This window comes from Hyla sarda, chromosome 10 (genome assembly GCF_029499605.1).
Source record: "Hyla sarda isolate aHylSar1 chromosome 10, aHylSar1.hap1, whole genome shotgun sequence".
NCBI lineage: Eukaryota > Metazoa > Chordata > Amphibia > Anura > Hylidae > Hyla > Hyla sarda.
In genome coordinates, this window is record NC_079198.1 from 33014421 (window position 1) to 33039363 (window position 24943).

The window sequence follows — 24943 nt, forward strand, 5'->3', positions numbered from 1 at the left end:
CCCTTATGGCCGAAACCAATGAGTACACCACATCAGGCATATCCGTGTGGTCCACTGAGTCGGAGGCCAAATCAGAAACCTCATCCACAAGTTCTCCAGGTGAATGGGAACGAGGTGAGGCAACCTTGGAGGTTGGGCACAATGAAAGGAAACTTCTGGAGCCACGTCCGAAGTTCCTGGATCCTCTAGATGGAAGGTGTCTCTTATTGGCCGAAGCCAATGAGCGCACCATGTCAGACATATCCGTGCGGTCTTCTGAATCAGAGGCCGTATCTGAAACTTCATCCACAAGTTCACCAAGAGACGGACTTGGTACGCGGGTCTGGAGAGCCAGAGCGGCGACCATGGGAGCGTCCTCTAGGGGAGCGACACTTGCTACAGGGCGGAGTAACAGGGTGATGCCTGCAAGGGGAGCGCCCGTGCCTGTCAGAAGACTCGGGGAATGAGTCAGATGAAAAACACCCCTATGACGCTGCGATAGCGTCAGAATAGGGGGAGAGCTGGACCCTCCGGAGGGCCGGTGTAGGGAGGGTCTCTCCAAGGCAGTCACCACATAAGGGGAGACCTGGGCCAAGTCGTATAGACTGGGAGAGGGAGCTGCCGAAACGAATCTAAAATGAAAGTAAAACGAGCGCAATGCGCTCGTAGAGAAAGTGCCGTGGCTGCAGAAGGCAGCCACGTTATAACTGTGCCCCATAAACACACTGACTGCTCAGGAAGACTGCTCCCCATAAAATAATAAAGGTGCCCCCCCCCCCCCCCCCCTGCAGAGAAGAAGAGGGGAAAACCCTATGGCCAGCCCCATCCTCACACTGCTCAATTATGAACTAGTGGTCCCAAAACTGGGGGACTCCAGATGTTGCAAGCCCGTGACCTAAGGGAAGGAAAAAATACTCACCTTAGTCTGAAGAACTTACCTCTAGAAGTCTTCAGAATGTAGTCTTCAGTCAGCATTGCCACCTGCAGCAAGCCAAGCTCATAGCGAGGCGAACAGGGAGGTAGGGGGACCCGGACCCATGAGGTACAACCCCAAGCGCTGACCGTTGGCGAGAGGGGGTTAACAGTACATCCCAGATGCCTGCCACCTCTCGCAATGGGGAAACAGTGAACCGTAGTTCCTGAGTCCCCACCTGAAAACGGAAAGAAAAAGGAATAAAAGAACTAACACATTCCCGACCCTAACTATGAAAATAAAAGAATCCCAGACCAGTGTCTATCCTCCTTACACACCAAGCTGAAACTGATTACCTCAGGTGCCTGTGGGCGGGTATACTCTGCTGGGAGGATCCAACTTTTCTGGTTGCCATAGTGTCAAGCCTCCTAGAGACAGCAGCATAAACCCATGGTCTGTGTCCCCCAATGGAGCCAATAGAGAAATTTGCTTTTTCATCGGAGTACCCCTTTAATCATCTGTACTGCAGAAAAACTAGCAGCAAATATTGATGAACACCAAGATCTTTCATTCATTTCCTAGGGAGAAAAAGCAACCATTCACTGTCTATGGGGCTGACTGAAGAAAGTTTAAAATAGGGGAGGAGTGGCAACAGATGTAAACCAGGAAGTGATCAGCAGGAACAAAGGCAGCACTGGAACAGCAGCAGCAGGTGATTGGGGAGCTGGCTCTTTTAATTTTTATTCTACAAGACCTTTTCTAATACAATCTATTCAATATTAAAGGATTACTGCAGTGATAGAGAGTAATCTGACTGATTGTGGGGGTCCGAATGCTGGGACCCCGTGGTTCTCCCGTGCAGGAGGCGTGTCAGCTGCAGCATGACACAGCGGCTGACATGCCCTCTCCATGTATCTCTATGGGAGAGGCACAGATGCAGCATTCGTGCATCCCCGCCTCTCCCATGGAGCTGAGTTGCAACAAAAATGGCCTTAGCCTGAAAGGCAAATATCATCAACTGTTCATGTGCTACTTTACATTCTTATAAAATGTAAAACAAATACCTTTTGCCAAATGTCTTCAAACTGCTCCACCCCTTCCGACACCTTTTTCAAACACCGATCAATTTCACCTAAAAAGTGATGCAATGTATAAGAGTTTTTGGCAAGTGCAGTGGAATTGCGTAAGAAAAAAAAAAATAACTTCGCCTTACTGTGTTTTTGGGATTAGTGGCAGTTTTTCAAAATTGTAGCATGTTGTGACTATGGTGGGGTTTTTTCTATGAAATCTTGAAATTTTCTCTCTTTCATAGACTTTTATGGGAGAGACATGCCACTAAAATGCAATGTGAGTTTTGCATTGGCGACTTTTTTTTTTTATTTAATTTTTTTAAATAGGTGTTAAAGGAGTGGACACCTGAACAGGCAAAAACTGGCAAAAAGGGGAAAAAATTCTATTTCCACTCAAAGGCGAAAACAACAGAAAAAAAAACAAAAAACGCAGTAGCAGTTTTTCTGGTTTTTGGCCAAAAAGAAAAAAGCTTGCACAAAACCAAGTGAAAGATTGAAGCCTTATTCTGTGTAACACATTATTGACCTAGTACACATAATGCAAATCCAAAGCCAAGTGGACTTAGGTTTCCCCTGTCTTCTCTAACCTCTCCCACCACTCTGCTGTTATTGCTGGAAAAGCAGCACCAAGCCATACTGTTTTGATGAGAAAATCCCTTTAGGCTATGTTCAAATGGCAAAATTTCCAAGCAGAATCTGCTGAATAAAATTCAGCTCAGAAATTACGCAAAATGTATTGCACATTGCGTTGAATGGGGATTCCGCTTTTCCATTCACTCGGTGTAAACTTCAGATTATGCAAAAACTGAGTTTTTGCAGAGACCCATTGAAGTAAATAAGACTCTGAATTCCAGCCAGAATCTGTGTGTTGCGTGAACAGAAATTCTGCAAAACTTCAAAACAAAAAAATAAATCAGCAGCCAGCTTTGCAGAACGGAATTTGAGTGTGAACATAGCCTAAGAATACGTCTACATGTTGAAGATAAGTGCCAATTATTTGCTGTATATCTACAGCACAAAATCTGCACGGAAATGGGTGTATTTTAGTGCAGATTTCAAGTAGTCCATTATCAAATATGGGGGGGAAGCATGTGCATAAAATGTCCATAATATAGACTACATGTGAATATACCCTTAGTGTATACATTTAAACAAAAGAAGATCGAGCTGTGCCCATTAATTCTGTTCATTAGTTTCTTTTTTAGTTTGAGGTTTAAAAAAATAAAATAAAAATTACATTTAAAAATACAACTGCTCAGAAAATCATCAATATACATATATGGTTCTGACAAAGAGTTGCAGTTTTCAACATCCACTCTTGAGGATGGAAATGCTACTTTGACAATCCTTTAATTCCCAGGTGCCAGATGGGATCACATGACATCGCATGTCTACACATAAATGACATACTTAAGCATCATGGAGTTGCAGTTTTTGCAATAATACCAAAAATACAACTAAATACCCTCCCAAAATATCCCAGCCAGTACATCACATGGTGCAATATCTAAGTTCATAACAAAGCACATGATAAACCACCATGGAATCCTTTCCTACGGGGTAGTTCCCACAAGTGATCAAAACTTTGCTGAAAGGGGCTTTGTTGTTTGTGGTTGAATGCTTTTGCTAAGAAAAACTAATTGCGCTCTGCAAAACCGTGATGCCATAAAAAAAAAAAAAAAAAATTAAGGCTAAGTTTCCACTTGTTTTTTTTCTCTGGCAGTATTTGGAAAACTGTCACTGCAGTTTTTGAGCCAAAGCCAGAAGTGTATTCAAAAGGAATAGGACATTACACTTCTCCCTTATGGATCCACTTCTGACTTTGGCTCAAATACTGCAGTGGCAATATTCCAAAAACTGCCAGAAAAAATACCAAGTGGAAACTTAGCCTAAAACCGATAAAACCACATAACACTATGAATCCTAGCCACTACATGGGAGCTCACCTTAAGACCAGTTTGTCTTTCACCTGAAATTGGCCTAAGAAAGTGGGGGGGGAGAATGTATCAGCCAAACTACTCTTAATGCACCAGATGTGAAACCAAGTGACTTACCCTGTAGTTTTCTCTTATCCGCCATATTTCCTTCACTAGAGATGGGTTTTCTTCATACTTTACAAAGGCAGGATGCTGTGAAACAGAAGACAAATCTTTTAAGGAAAATTGCTGGGCTTGCAGGTACTGGATACATATTAACATGCAACATTATTATATGTAATAGTATAGGTTTAGTAAAATTTTCAATACTTTTTTGTAGGCTACTCTTGGGGCCAGAATTGTAAGGCCGATATTCATTTTAACATGTACAGCAGGGCCATAATTCTCCTATTGAAATAGTATTAATTTAGTAAATCACTGAGTGTCCAATCTGAACACAGGCTCATTCTTGGCTTCTCTGCTTTTACCTTTCCACTTGCTCAGCAGAAGCCGAGTGACTTGATCACACAGACCTGAGAGATACTCGATGATAGCCTAACAAAAAGAGAAAGACAAGGATCCTACTTAGCTTTCCTTTCATAACAAATGGATTCTCTTCATTGTACATGGACTGGGGAGTAGAAACACCTGCTGACATATACCTACCTACTTAGCAGGCAGGATCCTACACTTGAAGCTGCAAGCAAGAGAAAACAGCTATCAGCTGACATCATTTCTGGTTACTAAGCTTCTGGCAAAGTATTGGTTAATGATTCTTTTGCCATAGAAGAGATGTAAGCAAGCCTTGTAAGGAACCTAGTCGATGGGGTTATCCAGAAATAGATTAAACAGAGCTAATTTCTTCCTTTAAAAGCACCACATCGGGGGAGATTTATTAAAACTTGTAGAGAGGAAAAGTTGACCAGTTGCCCATGGCAACCAATTAGATTGCTTCTTTTATTTTTCAGAGGCCTTGTTAAAAATGAAAGAAGAAATCTGATTGGTTGCTATGGGCAACTTTTCCTCTTTACAGGTTTTGATAAATCTCCCCCATTGTCCTCAGTCTGTGTGTGGTATTACAACTTGGCTCCATTCAGTTCAATGGAACTGAGGTGTAATACCACACACAACCTAAGGCAGTGTTTCCCAACCAGGGTGCATCCAGCTGTTGCAAAACTACAACTCCCAGCATGCCCGGACAGCCAAAGGCTGGGAAACATAGACCTAAGGACAGGTGTCGTGCTGTTTTTGGAAGAAATCAGCTATGTTCTTCTAATCCTGTATAACTTTTATATACATTGCATGAAGGAAAAATTAAAATAAGTAAAAAAAAAATAATAATAATAATAATAATAATAATAATAAATGTAAATATTTACTATACTAATCTTTGGTTGAAAGGATATGACGTTTAGGCTAGTTTCACACTACGGTATTTCCACCTGCAATTCTGCTTTGAAATTGAAGGCAGAAATTCCGCTTGCTAAAATGTATAGTGGTAGTGAATGGTTTTCCGTTCACAAATTCACAGTTCGGAATTTGTGAACGGAAAATCTGCTTGGAAATTTCCCCCTGAAGAATGGCGTTGCTCATTCTTCAGGTGGAAATACTCGCGGAACACATTGCAGTCTATTGGAGACTGCACTGTCCTCACGGTCCCAGTGCCGACTGATTCAGTTGGTGCTGGTCGCACTCGGAATCTCCGGGCGGAAATTTTCTTCCCAGAGATTCCGTAGTCTAAACCTAGCCTTATGGTCGTGTTTTAACAGTGTAGTTTGGATATGTCTTTAAGAATGGAACACAAGTGAAAGAAGCATGTAAAATGTGTAAAAAAAAATTAAATAAAAAAAAAAAAAAAAGGTTATAGCCCATTTTCACGCAGGTTCTGGCTTAAAAGGGGTAATTTGGAGGAAAAAAGATATATGTTTTCAAATCAACTTGTGCCAAAGTTATACAGATTTGTAAATTACTTCTATTAATGTTTTTAAGCCTTTCAGTACATATCCCCTGCTATATGCTCCAGAGGAAGTGGTGTAGTTCTTTCTAGTCTGACCACAGTGCTCTCTACTGCCACCTCTGTGTCAGGAACAGTCCAGAGCATTAGCAAATCCCCATGGCAAACCTCTCCTGCTGTGGACAGTTCCTGACATGTACAAATGTGGAAACAGAGAGCAATATGGTCAGACTGGAAAGAAAAACACAACTTCCTCTGGAGCATACAGCAGCAGATTTTTTCCCCACTCCAGAGTACCTCTTCTAAAAACTACACAATGGGGGAGATTTATCAAAACCTGTCCATAGGAAAAGTTGCTGAGTTGCCCATAGCAACCAATCAGATCGCTTAACTTTCCACAGGCCTTTTCAAAAATGAAAGAAGCAATCTGATTGGTTGCTATGGGCAACTCAACAACTTTTCCTCTGGACAGGTTTTGATAAATCTCCCCCAATGTGAGCAAGGCCACAACTAAATTCACCCAAGAAAAAGATGAGAGTTCGGGTGGCTACACGCTATAATTGAGGGTATGCCTTATACCGAGGTACTGAGTTGCACTATACCCAAAGTGCCAAAAATCTAAAGATAAAACAAGTATTAGGATTCAGACCTCAAGGTATAAGGCTGTTTCCACTTTTTTTTTTTCTGGCAGTTTTTGGAAAGCTGCCACTGCAGTTTTTGAGCCAAAACCAGAAATGTATTCAAAAGGGATAGGACATATAAAGGAAGAACTTACACTTCTCCTCCCTTATGGATCCACTTCTGACTTTGGCTCAAAAACTGCAGTGGCAGTTTTCCAAAAACTGCCAGAAAATAAAAACAAGTGGAAACTTAGCCTAAGGGTGAACTGGGAATGTAAGTAAGACTGGAGATGTAGCTGGTTGTACAAAATGAATTATGCTTTATTTAGATAAAATATGACTGCCTATTATCTGAGCAGGGCCCTTGCTACAGATATCGTACACACTATATAGTAACATTTGGTAAAATGAAATATGGTAAAAATTATGATATGATACATACACGGATAATGCCACCTAGTTTTGTGCCAATTTAAGTGTCCAGTGTAATGTAGGACGCTGCTGCAAAGGAGGGCACATCACCCCTACTGCCGGAATCTTCTCACCTACTGAGCTGGACGCAAGTCCATGCCATCCGCCGGCTAAGGGAGTCGTCATCTCACCTCACCCTTCCATGAAGACAGCAAGTCCCAGCAATGTCATCTTCACATCACAGTATTCATCTGACTGGCAGGTAATATCCTTCTATTAGGCCGGGTGAATAATACCTGTGCCATACCTGCAACGCTCACAACTTGATTCACACTGTGTATTCCAACTTACGGATTTAACAAGACACTGGACATTTAAATTGGCACAAAACTAGGTGTCATTATCTGTGTATGTATCATATCATAATTTTATACAACTATATTTTACCATATTTTCTTATATAGTGTATGTACTATATCTGTAGCAAGGGCCCTGCTCAGATAATAGGCAGTCATATTGTATCTAAATAAAGCATAATTCATTTTGTACAACCAGCTACATCTCCAGTCTTACTTACATTCCCAGTTCACCCTATACCTCGAGGTCTGAATCCGAATACTGTTTTTATCCTTAAATTAGCACTTAGTAGCCTGTGATGCAGTTTTTTTGTGACAGTCAGATGCAGATGCAAAAAGGTGGAATAGACTCTTGTATCCATTCCTGTGTTTAGCTTAAAGGGGTTATCCACAATACCGACCTACTAGACAGTAATTGACATGCTTAGGAAGGATCTGCGCTTGTCTTGGGGCTAAATGGCTATGTTGTGAGTTTAACACAATGCTGTGGCTAGCTTTTTGTGAACTGCGTATTTCCTGTTTGATTTTGTTCTCAAACTACAAGACCCATAGTTCCATAGTTTGTAAGTGTGAGGTCATTTTCCTCCCACCCACACGTCAGCAACCCCACCCAATGAAACACAAGAGTTGTATTCCATTCTAAATACCAGTGTTTTCAACCAGGGTGCCTCCAGCTGTTGCAAAATGACCTCTCCCCCACCCAGCAGCCACTCCACCTATTGAAGCAGTAAAGGCTCCCTCTGATCAACTGACTAGTGATGTCACATCTCAACGCACTGCAACCTTGGAAATCCTGATACCTGAGTAATTTTGTATGTGGCTAAAAATAAATATTGGGCAAAAATCACAAGAATTGTGAGACCCCCCCCCCCCCCCCCTTACACACAGGTACAGACACTATATTATGAACTACACTAACATTAAAGCCCCTGTAGAATAGTCAAAGAAAAATAATCCTGGAATACTCCTTTAAAGTGTAATTGAACAAAAAAAATAAAATAAAAAATAAATAAAGAGGCTTGCCACAAATTTTTCAGGGAAAAGTGCACTACACTCCCTGGTTTGCAATTATCTCCATCCAGGTTTTCTGGAAGGCCCCATAAACCTATGGTTGTTGTGTCCAGAAAAAAAAAAATGGATGGAGAGAATTACGAACCATGGAGTGAAGCACACTACTACTACTACTACTACTACTACTACTAATGAAAAAAAAGTGCTTGCACCGTCTTTCTCCTGCTAATCTCTCAGAAAGTAATGGCGCCGGACGGACCCCATTGATAATAATGGGGTCCATCGGGACTCATTATTGTCCGTTATGACCTGTCAAAATTCTGGCTGTCAAACTGCAAAAAAAAAAAAAAAAAGTGTGAAAGGGCCTTAGAATGTATTCCGTTGTGTCATTTGTGTAATTTTTTTTTTTTTACCACAATTACCAGTTGTGATTCTTCCTCTTCAAAGCCCAAGACTTGTAAAACGTGAAAACACCAGAAATTTATTTTTTTTTTTTTTTTAAATCACTTAAAAGGAGAACTCCAGAATAGGAAAATTATGGTCCATACTTCCGGCAGTAAAAAAAATAAACAGGTACATACCTTCCTTCGCTCCCCAGTGCCTCTGGTAATCGGCTTCGGCCTCCGCCGCGATCCTCTTCCTGGTTGCCGGTGGTCGGGAAGTCATACTGAAGTCATAGGCTGAACGGCAGTGTGAGAACGCTTCAAGACACAATTCTTCACTACACCGGCACCTTCTGCCGGGGCCAAAAACGTCACACTGCCGCTCAGCCTATGGCCAGCCGAGTCAGGACTTCGCTGCGGCCAGTGATTGGCCGAGTGCAGTATGACTCGCCGACCACCGGCAACCAGGAAGAGGATCATGGCAGAGGCCGGAGAGCGAAGGAAGGCATGTACGCTTATTTTTTTACTGCCGCCAGTATGGACCATAATTTTCCTATTCCAGAGTTCTCCTTTAAATATGTTTTGTCATGCATTCTTAAATAAAAAAAAAAATTTTTAAATTCTGCGTGCAAGCCCTCAACATGTAGTCTGCATCCAGACCATGCATGCCAGCTGTCTAGAAGCAGTGTGCTCTATGTCCTCTCAGTCAGCAAAGAGATGGGGTACTGAAGGAGGGACGTTTACTAACCCATAGTGTGCTGTATGTGAAACCGTACTGGTTTACCACATATAAGAATGTATCTATTGGCATAGTGATGAAAAATACCCTTTGTGATAAATAAAGCACAGAGGGGACAAAACTAAAGTTACAGAACATTATCTAACTCATTTTGATAAACCTATCATATGGTGTCATTTTTGGTTCAAAATGTTTGTAGTGTATAGTGTGTGTGAAGTACATCATTCATGAAAGACCATAGACATTACACTTGTAGGTGTGTACTTTGGGACTGTTGGCTTTCAAGTTTTGACTCATTTGGTGCAAATGCAAATTTAAAGTCCCATTGACTTCAATGGGTAAAACCACATGTCAATTATTGATGTGGATTTAATTTCTCATAAAAATTGAAAGTGATGTGGATTTCATGCAGCTTTTGAGGCAGAATCCACATCAGCATACTTTGTGTGTAAAAGGTCTAACATTTCAAAGGAGAAGAAAGCCAGGAGGGCCAAAGTTGTGACAGGAAAGCAGCACTATAGCAGACAATGACTGGAGTGTTTCAATCTTGCCCACAGCCATTTGTGTCCACTATTGTAATGCACTGCCTGGGGGAATTTCAAAGGTAACAGTATTAGACATAAGACTAATGTAAGGCATGTGGGGGTTACTAATGCTGTACCAGTTTCTGAAGAAAAAAATTAAAGTTACAAGGGTAACAGGATTTAAAAATAAAAGAAATAAAAAAATACAACAGCCCACCACTTAAATCTTCCACCAATCTAGTGCAGACACAGCATTTGTTAACAAGATGTCCACACATCCAGACCGTTAAAGCCAGTAAGTGGCCACAGGGGTCATGTGCCCTAATACTGGCAAAAGTGCTCAGCACACAGCATCATATGATGCTGTGACCAGTGACTGGCAGCAGTGTTCATTTGTTAACAGCTTAAAAACCAAGAGTGAGAAAAGCTAGAGCAATTTTGTTTTTTTCTAACAACCCAGCAGCAGAACCACTACCTCCGCCTTTGTGCAAGGAGGAGCAGGAGGAGCACTGCCAGAGCCCTGCAAAATGACCTCCAGCAGGCCACAAATATGCATATTAGGGATCGACCGATATCGTTTTTTTAGGGCCGATACCGATAATCGGTGCTGGTTAGGGCCGATAGCCGATAACTTATACCGATATTCCGGTAAAAGTTATCGGCTATTTAACCCCCTGCAACACCGCTGCAGATCATTGATTTAAAGCGGGCGCTTTAAATCAATGATCTGCAGTGGCTTTTGCGGGGCCATAGACCGCCGCCACCCGCTTCTCTCCCCCTACCTGTCAGGGTGGTCCGGGCCATCCATCCTTCCTGTAGTGTCCGGGGGCGTTCCGGGTGAAGAGTGAACCGGTCCGGGCTGTCCTTCTCCGGCGGTCATCTTCTCCACTCCGGGCAGGCTCCGGCCTAGTACGCTGCATAGACGCCGATGCGCAGTGACACCCATGCGCAGCGACGCACCTGACGTCACGGCGTAGCGGAGTCTATGCAGTGTACTAGGCCGGAGCCTGCCCGGAGTGGAGAAGATGGCCGCCGGAGAAGAAGGACAGCCCGGACTGGTTCACTCTTCCCCTGGAACGCCCCCAGACACTACAGGAAGGAAGGATGGATGGCCCGGACCACCCCCATTACGGGTAAGTTTAATTTTTATATTGACTCGGAGGGTGGGGCCCGACCGGTATAGCGGTATGGGCAAAAATCCATACCGGTATACCGCCCAGCATCACGGTGGGGGGTGCGACGCGGTGCGGTGGGTCGGGGGTGCGGTGCGGTGGGCCGGGGGGGTTGGGGGTGGCGTTCGCGGTGCGGTGGGCGGGGCATTATCGGCTTATCGGCAAGGTAATTGCCGATACCGATAATGCCCAAAATAGTGATTATCGGCCGATAATATCGGCCATACCGATAATCGGTCGATCCCTAGTGCATATGTCCATTCAAACGGTCAGAAACAGACTCCATGAGGGTGGTATGAGGGCCCGACATCCACAGGTGGGGGTTATGCTTAGAGCCCAACACCATGCAGGATGTTTGGCATTTGCCAGAGAACACCAAAATTGGCAAATTCGCCACTGGCACCCTGTACTCTTCACAGATGAAAGCAGGTTCACATTGAGAACATGTGACAGACGTGACAGTCTGGAAACACCGTGGAGAACGTTCTGCTGCCTGCAACATCCTCCAGCATGACCGGTTTGGTGGTGGGTCAGTAATGGTGTGGGGGCACATTTCTTTGGGGGGGGCCGCACAGCCCTCAATGTTCTTGCCAGAGGTAGTCTGACTGCCATTAGGTACCGAGATGAGATCCTGAGACCCCTTGTGAGACCATATGCTGGTGCGGTTGGCCCTGGGTTCCTCCTAATGCAAGACAATGCTAGACCTCATGTGGCTGGAGTGTGTCAGCAGTTCCTGCAAGAGGAAGGCATTGATGGTATGGACTGGCCTGCCTGTTCCCCAGACCTGAATCTGATTGAGCACATTTGGGACATCATGTCTCACTCCATCCACCAATGCCACATTGCACCACAGACTGTTCAGAAGTTTGTGGATGTTGTAGACCAGGTCTGCGAGGACATCCCTCAGGAGACCATCCACCACCTCATCAGGAGCATGCCCAGGCATTGTAGGGAGGTCATATGGGCATGTGGAGGCCACACACACTACTAAGCCTCATTTTGACTTGTTTTAAAGGACAATACATCAAAGTTGGATCAGCCAGTAGTGTGGTTTTCCACTTTGATTTTGAGTGTGACTCCATATCCAGACCTCCATAGGGTTGATAAATTTGATTTCCATTGATTATTTTTGTGTGATTTTGTTGTCACCACATTCAACTATGTAAAGATGAAAATATCTCATACAATTAGTTCATTCATTCAGATCTAGGATGTGTTATCTTAGTGTTCCCTTTATTTTTTTGAGCAGTGAATATTCAACTTGACATGCTCTACAAGTTTAACTACATTACAGTAGCTGAGATAGGAATACCCATTAAATTTAGTGTCAGAAGAAGCAACAGGGCATCAAGCTAGATATAGCAGCAAAAAGAATGTTTACAGCCTTTAGATTAATAGGACTGTGTTCTTAATGGTAAGGAGCACGGGCTCATGACCGGCCGAAACAGGACATCTCTGCGGTTGGCAATACGCTGACTGCAGTGTGACGTTCCGAGCCTAAGAAGCATGAAGAGGAGCAGCAGCAGAGGAATGGGACACAGATACCGGAGCAACAGGGGAACGTATGAAGGTGAGCTAAAGTTAGTTTTTTTTTTTAGTTTTTGCAGCCCAGGCATTACTGGAGTTAAAAGTTTAGCGCCGCATTTTTCCTTTAAGATACTGTTTTTAAAAGAAACAAATAATGGAGCAAGGGCTACAATTTCATAAGAATAAATATTCCATATAATTTACCATCAGCTGGCAGGCTATCACTTACTAAAATGATATGAGCTGGTATGATAGACTGTGCCCTTGCAAATTTAAACGATGTTCAAGATATTTTGGTAACAACAACTTACAGTCACCTCATCTTCACTAGTTTCAGTGCCCTTGTGTTTACACAGTTATTCTTCAAAACAAGACAGATAAATGATGAAATTGTTACCATGAACTCACCTTTTGTTGTGATTCTAGGCTCACGGACAACTGTTCTCCTAAGTGCATTGGTACACCACCTGCCTACAGAAAGAAATTACATTATTAAATTGTATTAAGCAGCATAACATTCAGAGCTGTACAAAGAGATTCTAACCTAAGTAAAGCTGTATAGTCACAAGACAGTAGTTTCATTGTGAAATTACAAATCCTTATGTTGTGTATTTTCCAGTTTTCAGATTGTAGCCAGCAATGTATTTAAAGTAAATCTACATCCTGGTTGCCATGGGTACAACCATAAACACATATAAACCAATATAATTTACATACAAGTACACATTGTGCACTAAGCATGAAAAGTTTTTTACATTTAACATTTAAGAAAAAATTTAAAAAAAGGAAAGCACTAGGAAGAGGAGTGCCTTCTGTCCATAACAGGGTTTCCCCAACCAGGGCGCCTTTAGCAGTTGCAAAACTACAACTCCGGGCATGCTTGGAGTTGTAGTTTTGCAACAGCTGGAGGAGCCCCGTTTGGGAAACACTAGTCTGGAAGGACAATAAAGATAGATATGTGTAATATATACACCCACATATACACACCTCACATATATACACACACACACACACTAGTAAAACACAGCCAACTGCACAGCCTTAAAAGTCTGTTCACACATAGTATATACTCTGCAGTTTTCACGCTAGAAAATCTGCAGCACGTTATTCAAATATCAATATGCACTTTAGGCTATGTTCACACAATGCAATGTCCACACGGAGAATCTCCGTGCGGACATTCCGGACACAGTATGCCGGCACTAGGACCGCACAGGAATGCGCCGTCTCATAGACTGCTAAGCATTTCGTGCGGACTCCGTACAAAGAACGAATGTGTTCATTCTTTGTGCGGACACCAAAAATTGAATTTCTGTGCTGGAAACACCTGGCATGGAAATTCCACCGTGTGCACAGCGCAGCAGAATCCCGTTGAATTCAACGGGACTCTGCTGCAGTGGAATTTCCATGCAGACATTGTAACATGTGAACCTAGCCTTATTCTTCCTTGAATCATTGGATGCAGGATAAAATTTACAGTATCTGGTGCAAATTTCATGCTAAGAACCTCTGATGACAAGTTGCAGACTACTCGTGTTCAGTGAAATCTGCAGTGTGAACATACTCCAACTAGTGTAATGTTGGCACTACAAGTGTTAACTTGCTAAACTGATAAGTGTAGAATTTATTTCTTAATTTTTTCCCCCTGCAATTATTGATAATATACAGTCCTACCGCACTACCTGAACTATCCAGCTTTATTTTCTACTGTATAAAGATTTATAAAGAACAACATTAAATGTGTTCAGCAAGGACAACCTCATGCAGAAGTATTGTGAATGGCTGATAATGTAGTACGTTATTTGCATCCACAAACTGAAAAAAAAAAAAAACAGTCCTGAGAAGAACAACCTTGATAGATCCCCTATTAGGGACTTAGGCCCCTTTCACACTGCCGTTGTGACCCGGCAAGGCAGCGGATGTTAGGAAAGGAGGGTAGAATAGCGGGCAAAAAATTAGTGCATGCGACATCTTTTTCTCTCACTAAAAAAGAATAACCACACCCGACAGACCCCATTATCATCAAAGGAATCCATTGTCCATTTTCGGACAAGGCACGACGGCAGTATGATAGTAGATGTAAGCTCCATGGGTATTTCATGTATGGTTCGCCAAATTTATCGAAGAGGTGCCTGTTCATCATCAATAGAAAATGTTTCTGCATCTTAGCTACTTTGCTAAGTGTGGTCCAGGCTGGTATGGGATTGCTTAAAAATTTTGACAATTTAATAAAAGCAATAGTTGATAAACCACAAAAAAAAAAAAAAGCTGACAGTAAGCTAACAATGAGTAAGTTCAATGGACTCTCTGCTTGTGGAACTAAGCGAGCAGAGATTCGATCTGGTGGCGACCCGCAAAAATCCTTTGGTGGTAGGACCGCATGGCCCTGCAGATCTCATGGAATGCCATGCAAAGAATGAACAGGTTCATTCTTTGTACGCATCAATTTCAGTGTAAACAAATCCGCAGAAAACTCATTCACACCAATGGTAGAGTTCCATGTGTGGAATTCTGATGCAAAGTTTTACGCAACAGAAATTTCACTCAGATTCTAGGGATCGACCAAAATCGATTTTTTATGGTAGATACCCATAATCTGTCACCTTTCAGGCAGATAGCCGATAACTTATACCAATATTCCAGTATAAGTTATCGCCCATTTCAACCCCCCCCCCCCCGGCGGGGGAAAAGCCGTTGCATATCAATGACTTAATGCGGGCGCTTTAAATCAATGAACTGCAGCGGCTTTTGTCAAGCCAGAGACTGCCGCCACCACCCGCTTCTCTCCCCCTGCCTGTCCTGGGGTCCTCCTGAGTCCAACCACCACAGCTGCCCCATCGCCTCCTCCATCGACGGTGTTATAATTACCGGTAACCAGGGTCCGCGATACTTCTGGCTCAGTCGGCATCCTGCGCTGTCACTGTGCGCATTGGCGGTGACGTCACTCGTCATTGTGCAGCGCACAGCTAGAGCGCAGGAGCCAGAAGTAGCGCGGACCCCGGGAACAGGTAATTATAACACCAGGGATGGGGCAGCGGCATGTGGCCAGAGGATGGGGGGAGGCAATAGGGCAGCGGCGGTATGTGGGCAGAGTATGGGGAGAGGCAATGGGGCAGCTGCGGTATGTGGGCAGAGGATGGGGGGAGGCAATGGTGCAGCGGTGGCGACGGTATGTGGGCAGAGGATGGGGGGAGGCAATGGGGCAGTGGTATGTGGCCAGAGGATGTGGAGGCCATGGGGCAGCGGCGGCGACATTCGTCTCTGGCCAGGGGGCGGGGCATTAGCGGCATATCAGCAAGGTAATTGCCGATACCGATAATGTCCAAAATCTTAAATATCAGCCCATAATATCAGCCAAACCGATAATCGGCCGATCCCTATCAGATTCCTCAGTGTCAACGTGCCCTTAATATGTTGTGCAAAATGTCTGCAACTTTCACCCACTGGGAAAATAATGTGCAACAAATTACCACAAAAAAACTGGGTGAACAGACGATAAGGCCCCCCAATGTGGCGGTCACAGTATTCTCCTGATAATCGCATCAAAGGGCTGGAGTAGGACACTGGATTCACAGCCCCAGTGTTCGCATCATTTTGTTCCTGAACACTGGGTGCGGACTGCGGGGGTCATGACGTCACAAGTCCCCGCACTCAGCGTTCGGAACAAAATGTTCCGAATGCTGACGCAGTTGGGTACCCCTTTAAGGCTTATAACAGCCAAAAAAAATACTAAATTCACTTAAATTGTGCAACAATACTGTATATTTTACTACCTAGGGCCTTGTTCATATGTTCCGGAATTGATCTGCAAAAAAAAATAAAAATAAAAAAAAATAAAACTTATAAATAAAAATAAATAAGCATCAAAAACTGCTCACGATTCACTTCCAAAGCAAGTGAACAGATTTTGTACAATCCTTGTATGAAGAAAGAAAATTAAATTTATGTATTGGTTCCACTACTGTCTTTAGTCAAAAATATTGACCAAAATACTGTGTTTGAACCCAGCCAAACATGCCTAAATAAGAATGGCCTACTGAACAAATGTACTAAAGCAAGTTCAACTAGGAAAGGGACATTCAGTGCAGAAGGACTAAAGGGGACATTTATCAATGTTGGTGAGCGGCAGTAGAGATTTTACCCGTTTGCTTGGTGTATTTGTTTTTGTTTGTTTTTTTGTTTTTACACAGTTTCTCAAAATGTACCAAAATGGTGCATAGACTTGATACATTCTGCACAATTATAGAAACCAGTGAGCTACACATCTGACACATTTGTATGTGTATTATTAGGTGGTGTAGGTTTGAGCAAAAGAAAAAAAAATGTAATCTGCGCAAATAATAAATACAGCTCCACTGCAAAAAGCGGTGTATGGTGCCCCAAACGGTAGACAACTTTGAAAGATGTTCTATCAAAAATTGCACAAAAAAATGCAATTGCACAAAATTTGAAGGGACATTAAGAACAATTGGTGTAAAGCCAGTGATAAATGTCTCCCAACAAGTATAAGGCACATATGAATGGTAACTATGAGGGGCTAATATAACCATAGTACCATGGCAGACTCAATGCTCAGAAGAGGAGCTGTGGTTAGAGACAGAGGTTCTCCTCAAACCAGAATATTAAGTGAACAAAATTCCATAGAGTTTTAGACCATTGGAACAAAATGAGTACCCCTTAAAATGTTTTGTTTCTACACAAGTTTATCACTCCAGGTAACCATTTTACTCTAATTTTCCAAGTACAGTTTCACCACCAATTCATGCTGCTATTCACTCATTCAGCTAAGGCTCCTTTCACACTATACTGTTGCTCCAAATGTCCCGTTTAGAAAACCCTTAAAAACGGCCGTAAAAAAATCCCATTCAAGTCTATGTGATTTTTTGATTATCAGTTCTCATCCGTTATAGCCCGTTATAACTAATGGACATTATTTGTGAAGGGAGAAAAATTAGTGCATGTGACGTTTTTTCTCCAGTCACAAATAATGTCTGTTAGTCATAATGGGCTAAAACGGATAATCAAAAAATCCCATAGACTTTAATGGGATTTTAATGGCCGTTTTTAAGGGTTTTCTAAACGGGACATTGTAACGGGTCTTTAAAACGGAGCAACAGTATTGTGTGAAAGAAGCCTAAAAAGTTTGCAAAATTCTAAACAGTTAAGGGGGGGAACATTTCTGAAAGAAAAAGTATGCACATAAGATAGAGGTGACAAAACAGTTCTGGTGGAATTACCCTAAATCTAAAAAGGGTCGTGAACAACCAGTCACCCCTTCAGAGATCGGTTGCTGTCAGGAGTGTCTGGCAGCAGCTTCTTCCCTTCTACCAATGAAATAGACAAGCGCAGGCACTCCAAGCCTACAGATGCATAAGGAATCAGGATATACATGTTCAAGAGCCATTTCACTTGTATAACCAGCTCTTACACTATATCCACTGGGAAGGTGCTGGGAATGAAATCTCAAGCTGATCAGTTTGGACAAAAGACTTAATAAGCTGTGATCAGCCAATTGTTTCTGATCAAATTACAGCTTGAATACATTTCATCTAGACAATCCTCCACGCTGTAAGTAAAATGTATCTGGGTGCAGGCTGTAGCTCAGGAGTGCCTTATGCAGTATACCCCAACAATACAATGTGTGAAATCAATAACAAAGTTTCTATATTATCATGTCCTCAAATTCAAGTAGTTTTTTTTTTCTACAGAACAGGAATTAACCTAAGGATAAGTTCATACTGCATCCGTAGTAGGCATTCACTATGGCTGTCCGGCATGCTGGGAGTTGTAGTTTTGCAACACCTGGAGGCACCCTGGTTGAGAAACACTGCATTAGGGGACTCCAGATGTATGCTCATGTTGAATTCCACTTGTGGGATATGAGGAGCCTATGGGGAAGGAGCGCTCCTTCCCCATAGGCTCACCAGATCACGCAAGAGACGTAAACAGTGACGCCGTATAACCGGATTGGCAGATAGTAAACGGAAATGACATCAAACAAAGTTTAAATAAACAGCAGACGGCATCTGCGGACTCATTAGCCTAGCTACCCTTGACAAAGCTGATTTGTTCAGCGAAACGTCAGGGAGGCTATTAGCTAGGTGTTTTAACACAGCGGATCTATGGGGGTTCTCTATATGAAAGGGAACAATTTGGGAACCGTAGCTAAGGTGTGAAGAATAACAGGCGCACAGTAATAAGCAGACAACTGGATCCCAATACAGGGTCCCAATAAGTGATTGAGCAATACTCACTACACTACCATATCACCCTGTTACCGCTGGAATTTTAAATATAGTTGTGGGACAAATAAAGGTTGTTTTTAAGGTAGGTTTCTAGTAGGGATCAGCTGATATCGATTTTTTAGGGCCGATACCGATTATATGTGACCTTTCAGGCCGATAGTCGATAACTTATACCGATATTCCGGTTTTTCAAAAAGAACAAACCAAGTCGTGATTTTAGTCGAGATCATACAGTGATAAGGAATTTATCATTTGCAACTTTTCAGTTTGTTGTATTTTTGTCGCAACTGCCCTTACTGGCGCAAATCTACACCAGCCCTGACTTCGCTTACTAAACTAACTGCAAACAGCATTATTAAAGAGTCACACAAAAGTGACAGAGGAAGCATCATACAAAGTGGAGGTCTGAAGTAATTAATGTGATCAGAACCAGATTTATCCCCATATGTAAATAAACTTGGTGCAGGTACACAGAATCCACCACATGAACAAAAGGGGTAAAAAGACGTTCACCTACACCACTCTTGATGAAGTGCACTAATACAAAGTACTAAGTAAAATTTTGTTGAGTGCATTGCTCTATTTTTTTCTCCATTATGTTTTGCAGTATCTGGTAGAGGTATACATCGGGTGATTTCCCAGGGTATGCCTATGACACTTCGGGCCTATTTCAACAGCAGAATTTCCAAGCGAAATCTAGTGTAAACAACTTTGCTTGAAAATTCCGTGGCAGCCTCAGCGTCCAGAACCCATGGCTATTGTTGGACATCACTGACCGAACAAATGTCCAGCATTAACCCTTTTCCTGCCACAATCAAAGTTAATTGAGGGGTCTAAAACAGGTAAAAGTCAGTGCCAGTTAGCTGAGGGAGCTGAACAGGAAAACTGCGACAAAATCGCAGGGTTCCGATCACCTGATAGGATCAGTGGAGGTCCCTTACCTAGCTCTGTCCCATCCAATCGGCACTCCAGATATGAAGGTAGCCGCAGCAGCCTGTAAAAGTGTAAATTAGCCCAGCATTGATCAGTGTTATCGGTGTTATCGGTGCTCCACTTACACAGGCTGCCTGCATATCTGGAAAATAATTCGTTCCAGGCTTAATAACTGGTAAATTAGAATAAATTCCCAGATCAATCACTTGTCACCAGAGTTTACTAACTATAACCTGGAATATTTTTACACTTCTGAAATGTATCCAGGCACGTTCTGAACACTTATTGCATTCACCATGAGAATTTCCATAGTCTTACTGCTCTTACAGTAAAAAAAAAAATTCCCTTCTAGGTTAAAGATGAAACCTTTCCTGTAGAGAATTCTCCCCCACTCCATGAAAGATCTCATTATTGATCCCTGAATTTGTATTTATTTATTAGATTGCCCCTTAGCAATCTTTTTTCTAAACTAAATAACCCTTATTTTTTATCACTTTGTTGAACACCCATTCTGGAATCCACTCAAGCTCTACCAAATCGTTCTTTTGCATTACTGCCTGCCTAATACCGTACACAATCCTTTATGTGTGGTCAGACTAATGATATGTCTGACATGCACATCTATGCCCTTTTTTGATTCTCCCAGGTATCAAATATATTGCTGTTATCAAAGTGTGATCATTGCCAAGGAGCCTAATCCTACAGCTTAACTCCACAAAACGTAAGAAAATACCAGGGTGACAGCTGCTAACATCAATATCTCAAGTCTTACTAAAACTATCATTTATCAACTAAGCTAAACTTGTCTTTACATTGAAATCAATTTAAGCGTTCTTCCCATCTTGTACAGTAATGACATCATAATGGGGAGATTTATCAAAACCGGTCCAGAGGAAAAGTTGCCGAGTTGCCCATAGCAACCAATCAGATTGCTTCTTTCCTTTTTTAACAAGGCCTCTGCAAAATCGAAGAAGCCATCTGATTGGTTGCTATGGGCAACTCGGCAACTTTTCCTCCGGACAGGTTTTGATAAATCTCCCCATTATGATCCAATTCAGCACTGTCTCCCCTTCAGTATTTTGCAAGATATCGGCACACCACTGTACAGGGCAACAGCAATAAATCAGCGCAGCAGCTGTTCAGAGGTCAGAACGCTGCTAATCCACAAAGTGATGGTATATCCTGGCGATATGGAAATACTACTTTAATGCCAACAGTACTTATACGGTCAATATACTAGCTTGACATTAAAGGTCAAAATTAATGTCAAAAATATAAACTAATCCAAATATTTTAATCCTCACCAGCTACACTTACATGGGTCAATGAAGAGAAGATACAGGGAACTGTTTGGTTGGATACTTTATCCAGCTGTTCCTGTACCTGCCCTGGCAACTAGTTGTCTGTAAATTTATTTTTCTAACAAAGTCAATAGCACTTTGTGAACATAAACACTCAATGCAAAACAAATCACTAGTTAAATAGTATGTATGGCTAAAAAAGACATGTCCATCCAGTTCAGCCTGTAGTGTTGATCCAGAGGAAGTAGAAGTGGAAGCCAATTTTGCTAATTTTAGAAGTAAAAATGTCTTTCTGACCCACACCACTATATAACCCATATCTTTTTGAAGCCCTCTGATGGTCACAGCATATGATCAGTTACCATAAGGGGTGGTGCACATGCAGCGACATGTATATAATGAATCCATGGAAATCCTCATGGTGCAATGTAAATATCATGCATTAGATGAACAAATGACCAATGTAAAAAAAATATATATATATATTTTTTAAATGTTGCATAAGTAGACTGTACTGTCTATGCTAGCTTTAGTGTGATATAGGAAGAGAAGGGGTGGTACACTGGGGTTAACTACACCATGTAATACTCTAACCCGAGAATATTTCCCATCCAAAAACACAGACTGATGAGTATAACTACATGTCTGCTCACACGGCAATCATCCTACTGGTTACACTCTAATGACATTTCAAAGTTAAAGGGGTACTCCGGTGGAAACTTTTTTTCTTTTTTTTTCCAATCAACTGGTTCAAGGATGTTAAACAGATTTTTAAATTACTTCTATTAAAAATATTAATCCTTCCAGTACTTATCAGCTGATGTATACTCCAGAGGAAGTTGAGCTGTTCTTTGCAGTCTGACCACAGTGCTCTCTGCTGACACCTCTGTCCATGTCAGGAACTGGCAAGAGTAGGAGCAAATTCCCATAGCAAACCTCTCCTGGTCTGGACAGCTCCTAACAAGTCAGGTGTCAGCCGAAAGCACTGTGGTCAGACTGGAAAGAGCTACACAACTTCCTGTGAAGCATACAACAGCTGATAAGTATTGGAAGGATTCAGATTTTTTAATAGAAGTAATTTACAAATCTGAATACAAAGTAGTCATACAGGTGACAGCAATCAGGCACTGCAGCTATACTGACAGATTCACAAGTCCGTTTTCATGAGACTGCGCTGTTGATGTTCATGGGGGTGCAAGCTTATAGTATAAGATCCTTATGTAATTAGCAAGAGAAGAAGCGAAAAGAAATAAAGCTGCACTCACCCGTATTTAGAAGTTTGCCAAAAGGTGCTTTTATTTTCAGTGTCTGTGACAGCTATGCAGCAGGCAGGTAACAACAAACATAGCAATTAATTTTAAAAACACATTCGCGAGTTCCAAAACCATCAAACATTTAAAGGCTCGGAACAGAAAGGGACAGAAAATTTGATTTCAGAGGTAGGAGGAAAGATCGTTCCTCTCATTAAGTCCTAGAGGACCCTGATCCAATATGCTTCTCTACGAAGCAGACGGACATGTTTCTCTTCTCCCATAGCAACATTCTCTAGTCTCTCCAGACCAGCAAATTTTAGATGGGCAGTATTATTTTGATGGCATGATTGCATATGATTAATAAATTGTGTCCGTGAAGGGTGCGACACGATTCATTAATCATAGGCAATCGTGCCATCAAAATAATACTGGTTTTGGAACTCAGGAATATGTGTTTTTAAAATTAATTGCTATGTTTGTTGTTAATTGACACTTACCTGTATATAAGCACTTCCCCTATGACAGAATGACATACTGACCAGAAGCGTCATTTCCGACGTGAAACTAGTCGCCTTGTGGTACGCCCCTCGCACCTGAGAGCTCCGGCTCTCGCTCCCCGCACGTCCATCTACCTGCCTGCTGCATAGCTGTCACAGACACTGAAAATAAAAGCACCTTTTGGCAAACTTCTAAATACGGGCGAGTGCAGCTTTATTTCTATTTGCTTCTTCTCTTGCTAATTTATAAATCTGTTTAACTTTCTGGCACTAGTTGATCTAAAAAAAAATTATTGCCACCAGAGTATCCCTTTAACTAAATTTACGACCAAAGCTTGGCCTAAAGTGCATCTCACGGCTGGCTCTTGCACTGAAGTCTAAGGAAGGGAAGGGCAATAATACCATAGTAAACTATAATGCTGGTATAACAAAGTGAATATGAACCAAATATTCTGGAATTGGGACTCTATAGTCACACATATGTAGCCTATAGTTATCAGTGGACTGTAAACTACAAGCCACTGATGGATTTTTGGGCTGTAGTTGTAAGACTGGAAGAATGAGAATCTTGCAGCCTGTGTGGACATTAAAAGTGCATCACAAGCTGTTTTTAAAAAGAGAAGGCACAAGTATGGCGTACTATATGGATTTCTACTATTTAAAAGAGAAGATGCTTGGAACAAATTTCCAGCAGATTCGGTTGGTAAATCAACATCTGCTGAACATGCCTGGGATGAACATGCATATATCCTAAAATAAAAAGCAATGGAAATAATATAAAAGCAGATTAGATTGACCAGGTAGCCTTGTTCTGCAAACAAGATCGTGTATACCGATATACCTAATAACATAATACCATTGGTGTATGAAAACCACTATGGTATCTACTGATGAGGCGACAACGTTCCAATGGCTTGGAAAGAGTTAAGTTGGTCGCCACCCTACCTTGTGGGAGGAGTTAGAAAGGTATAAAATGGGCTCCTCATCTTCAGTATCTTTCCTGGCCTGTCAATAGACACCTATGACATAAAGCGGGCTGTAATGGGCGACACCAAGGACACAAACCCAGCAAGAAATAAACTCACAGAGACAAGTACTTCCTGCAACACCAAGCTGCCCAGGACTCCGGAGGGGATATCTTTTTCCTCGAAGAGGTAACGCCGCACTGCATGGGGTCAGAAAAGCACACTTATAAAATACAAACCAATACAACATCAAATGCAACATCCTGATTGCCGAAAGGCTTAGTTAATACATACGTAATACGACTCACTTTTCCTCTAGTCCTGCTTATGGTCAAAAACACTACCCTCAAGTAAGCAAGGCCTACGATTGTACGCAATGGTTAGATGGCAATGAAAACCAGCACCTGTCACCTTAAAGATGATATAATGCACAAGCTATATAAATTTATTTATATTATTAAACCGGATGAAAATAAAAAAGGACCTGGTCCCCAAGGTAAACCATTTCCAATTGTTGCATCAACTCAGCATCAACAAAGTCTTTCTAGAATAAGAACATCAACAAAAACTACGGTCAAGTCTTTAGATGTAACAAGAATGGCGCGCCCCCCCCCCCCCCCCCTTCTGTCCATGATGCCCACTGATATCTTACATACATCAATATAGGAGACAAAATGCTGATTCGTATAGGGGGAAACATACTGATCAATACAGGGGTGAAATATATACTGATCAATATATGGAGGGAATTTACTGATGTCTTTTCCAGACCAACCCAAACCCCCTTCACCTGGTTAAATATCCATCCATACCTTTTTACCTGTATTATCATAACGTTGTACGGCTGCTAGCAATGCCTGTTATTTAGTAGCAACACTGAACTAGACGACTTCATACACTTCTATTACAGGGATCTTCTAGCTACTGGTGATGTTTGACGTATAGAACAGCCGTCTCCAAAGTGATGTTGCAAAACTACAACTGCCAGCATGCCCGGACAGCCATTGGCTGTCCGGGCATGCTGGCAGTTGTAGTTTTGCACCATCTGAAGATCACCATTCTATAGGAACTCAATATCCTATAAAGACATCAGCGTCGGATCGGCCAGAGCTACAATACAAGTCCGATTAAGGTACAAGACACACAAAAAGATAAACCAGCCCCCCCCAACCTG

The 24943-nt window shown here is 42.1% G+C and overlaps 1 protein-coding gene across 15 annotated transcripts in view; it reads right to left on the reverse strand.

The window, feature by feature from the left end:
* The window catches only part of CNOT3 (CCR4-NOT transcription complex subunit 3), an 86117-nt gene that overhangs the window by 59654 nt on the left and 1520 nt on the right, over positions 1 to 24943 (reverse strand). For 5 of the 15 annotated variants that reach the window (XM_056542590.1, XM_056542602.1, XM_056542601.1 and 2 more), the window contains exons 2-6: positions 12984 to 13046; positions 4545 to 4575; positions 4367 to 4433; positions 4017 to 4091; positions 1957 to 2024 (exon numbers count right to left, since the gene is read on the reverse strand). In XM_056542590.1, coding sequence (XP_056398565.1) covers positions 1957 to 2024; positions 4017 to 4041 — 93 coding nt within the window. In that variant the 5' untranslated portion in view covers positions 4042 to 4091; positions 4367 to 4433; positions 4545 to 4575; positions 12984 to 13046. Of the gene's footprint in view, positions 1 to 1956; positions 2025 to 4016; positions 4092 to 4366; positions 4434 to 4544; positions 4576 to 10093; positions 10193 to 12983; positions 13047 to 23889; positions 23970 to 24943 lie in introns of those variants that run through there. The other 10 variants (XM_056542599.1, XM_056542596.1, XM_056542588.1 and 7 more) reach the window with 9 other exon arrangements.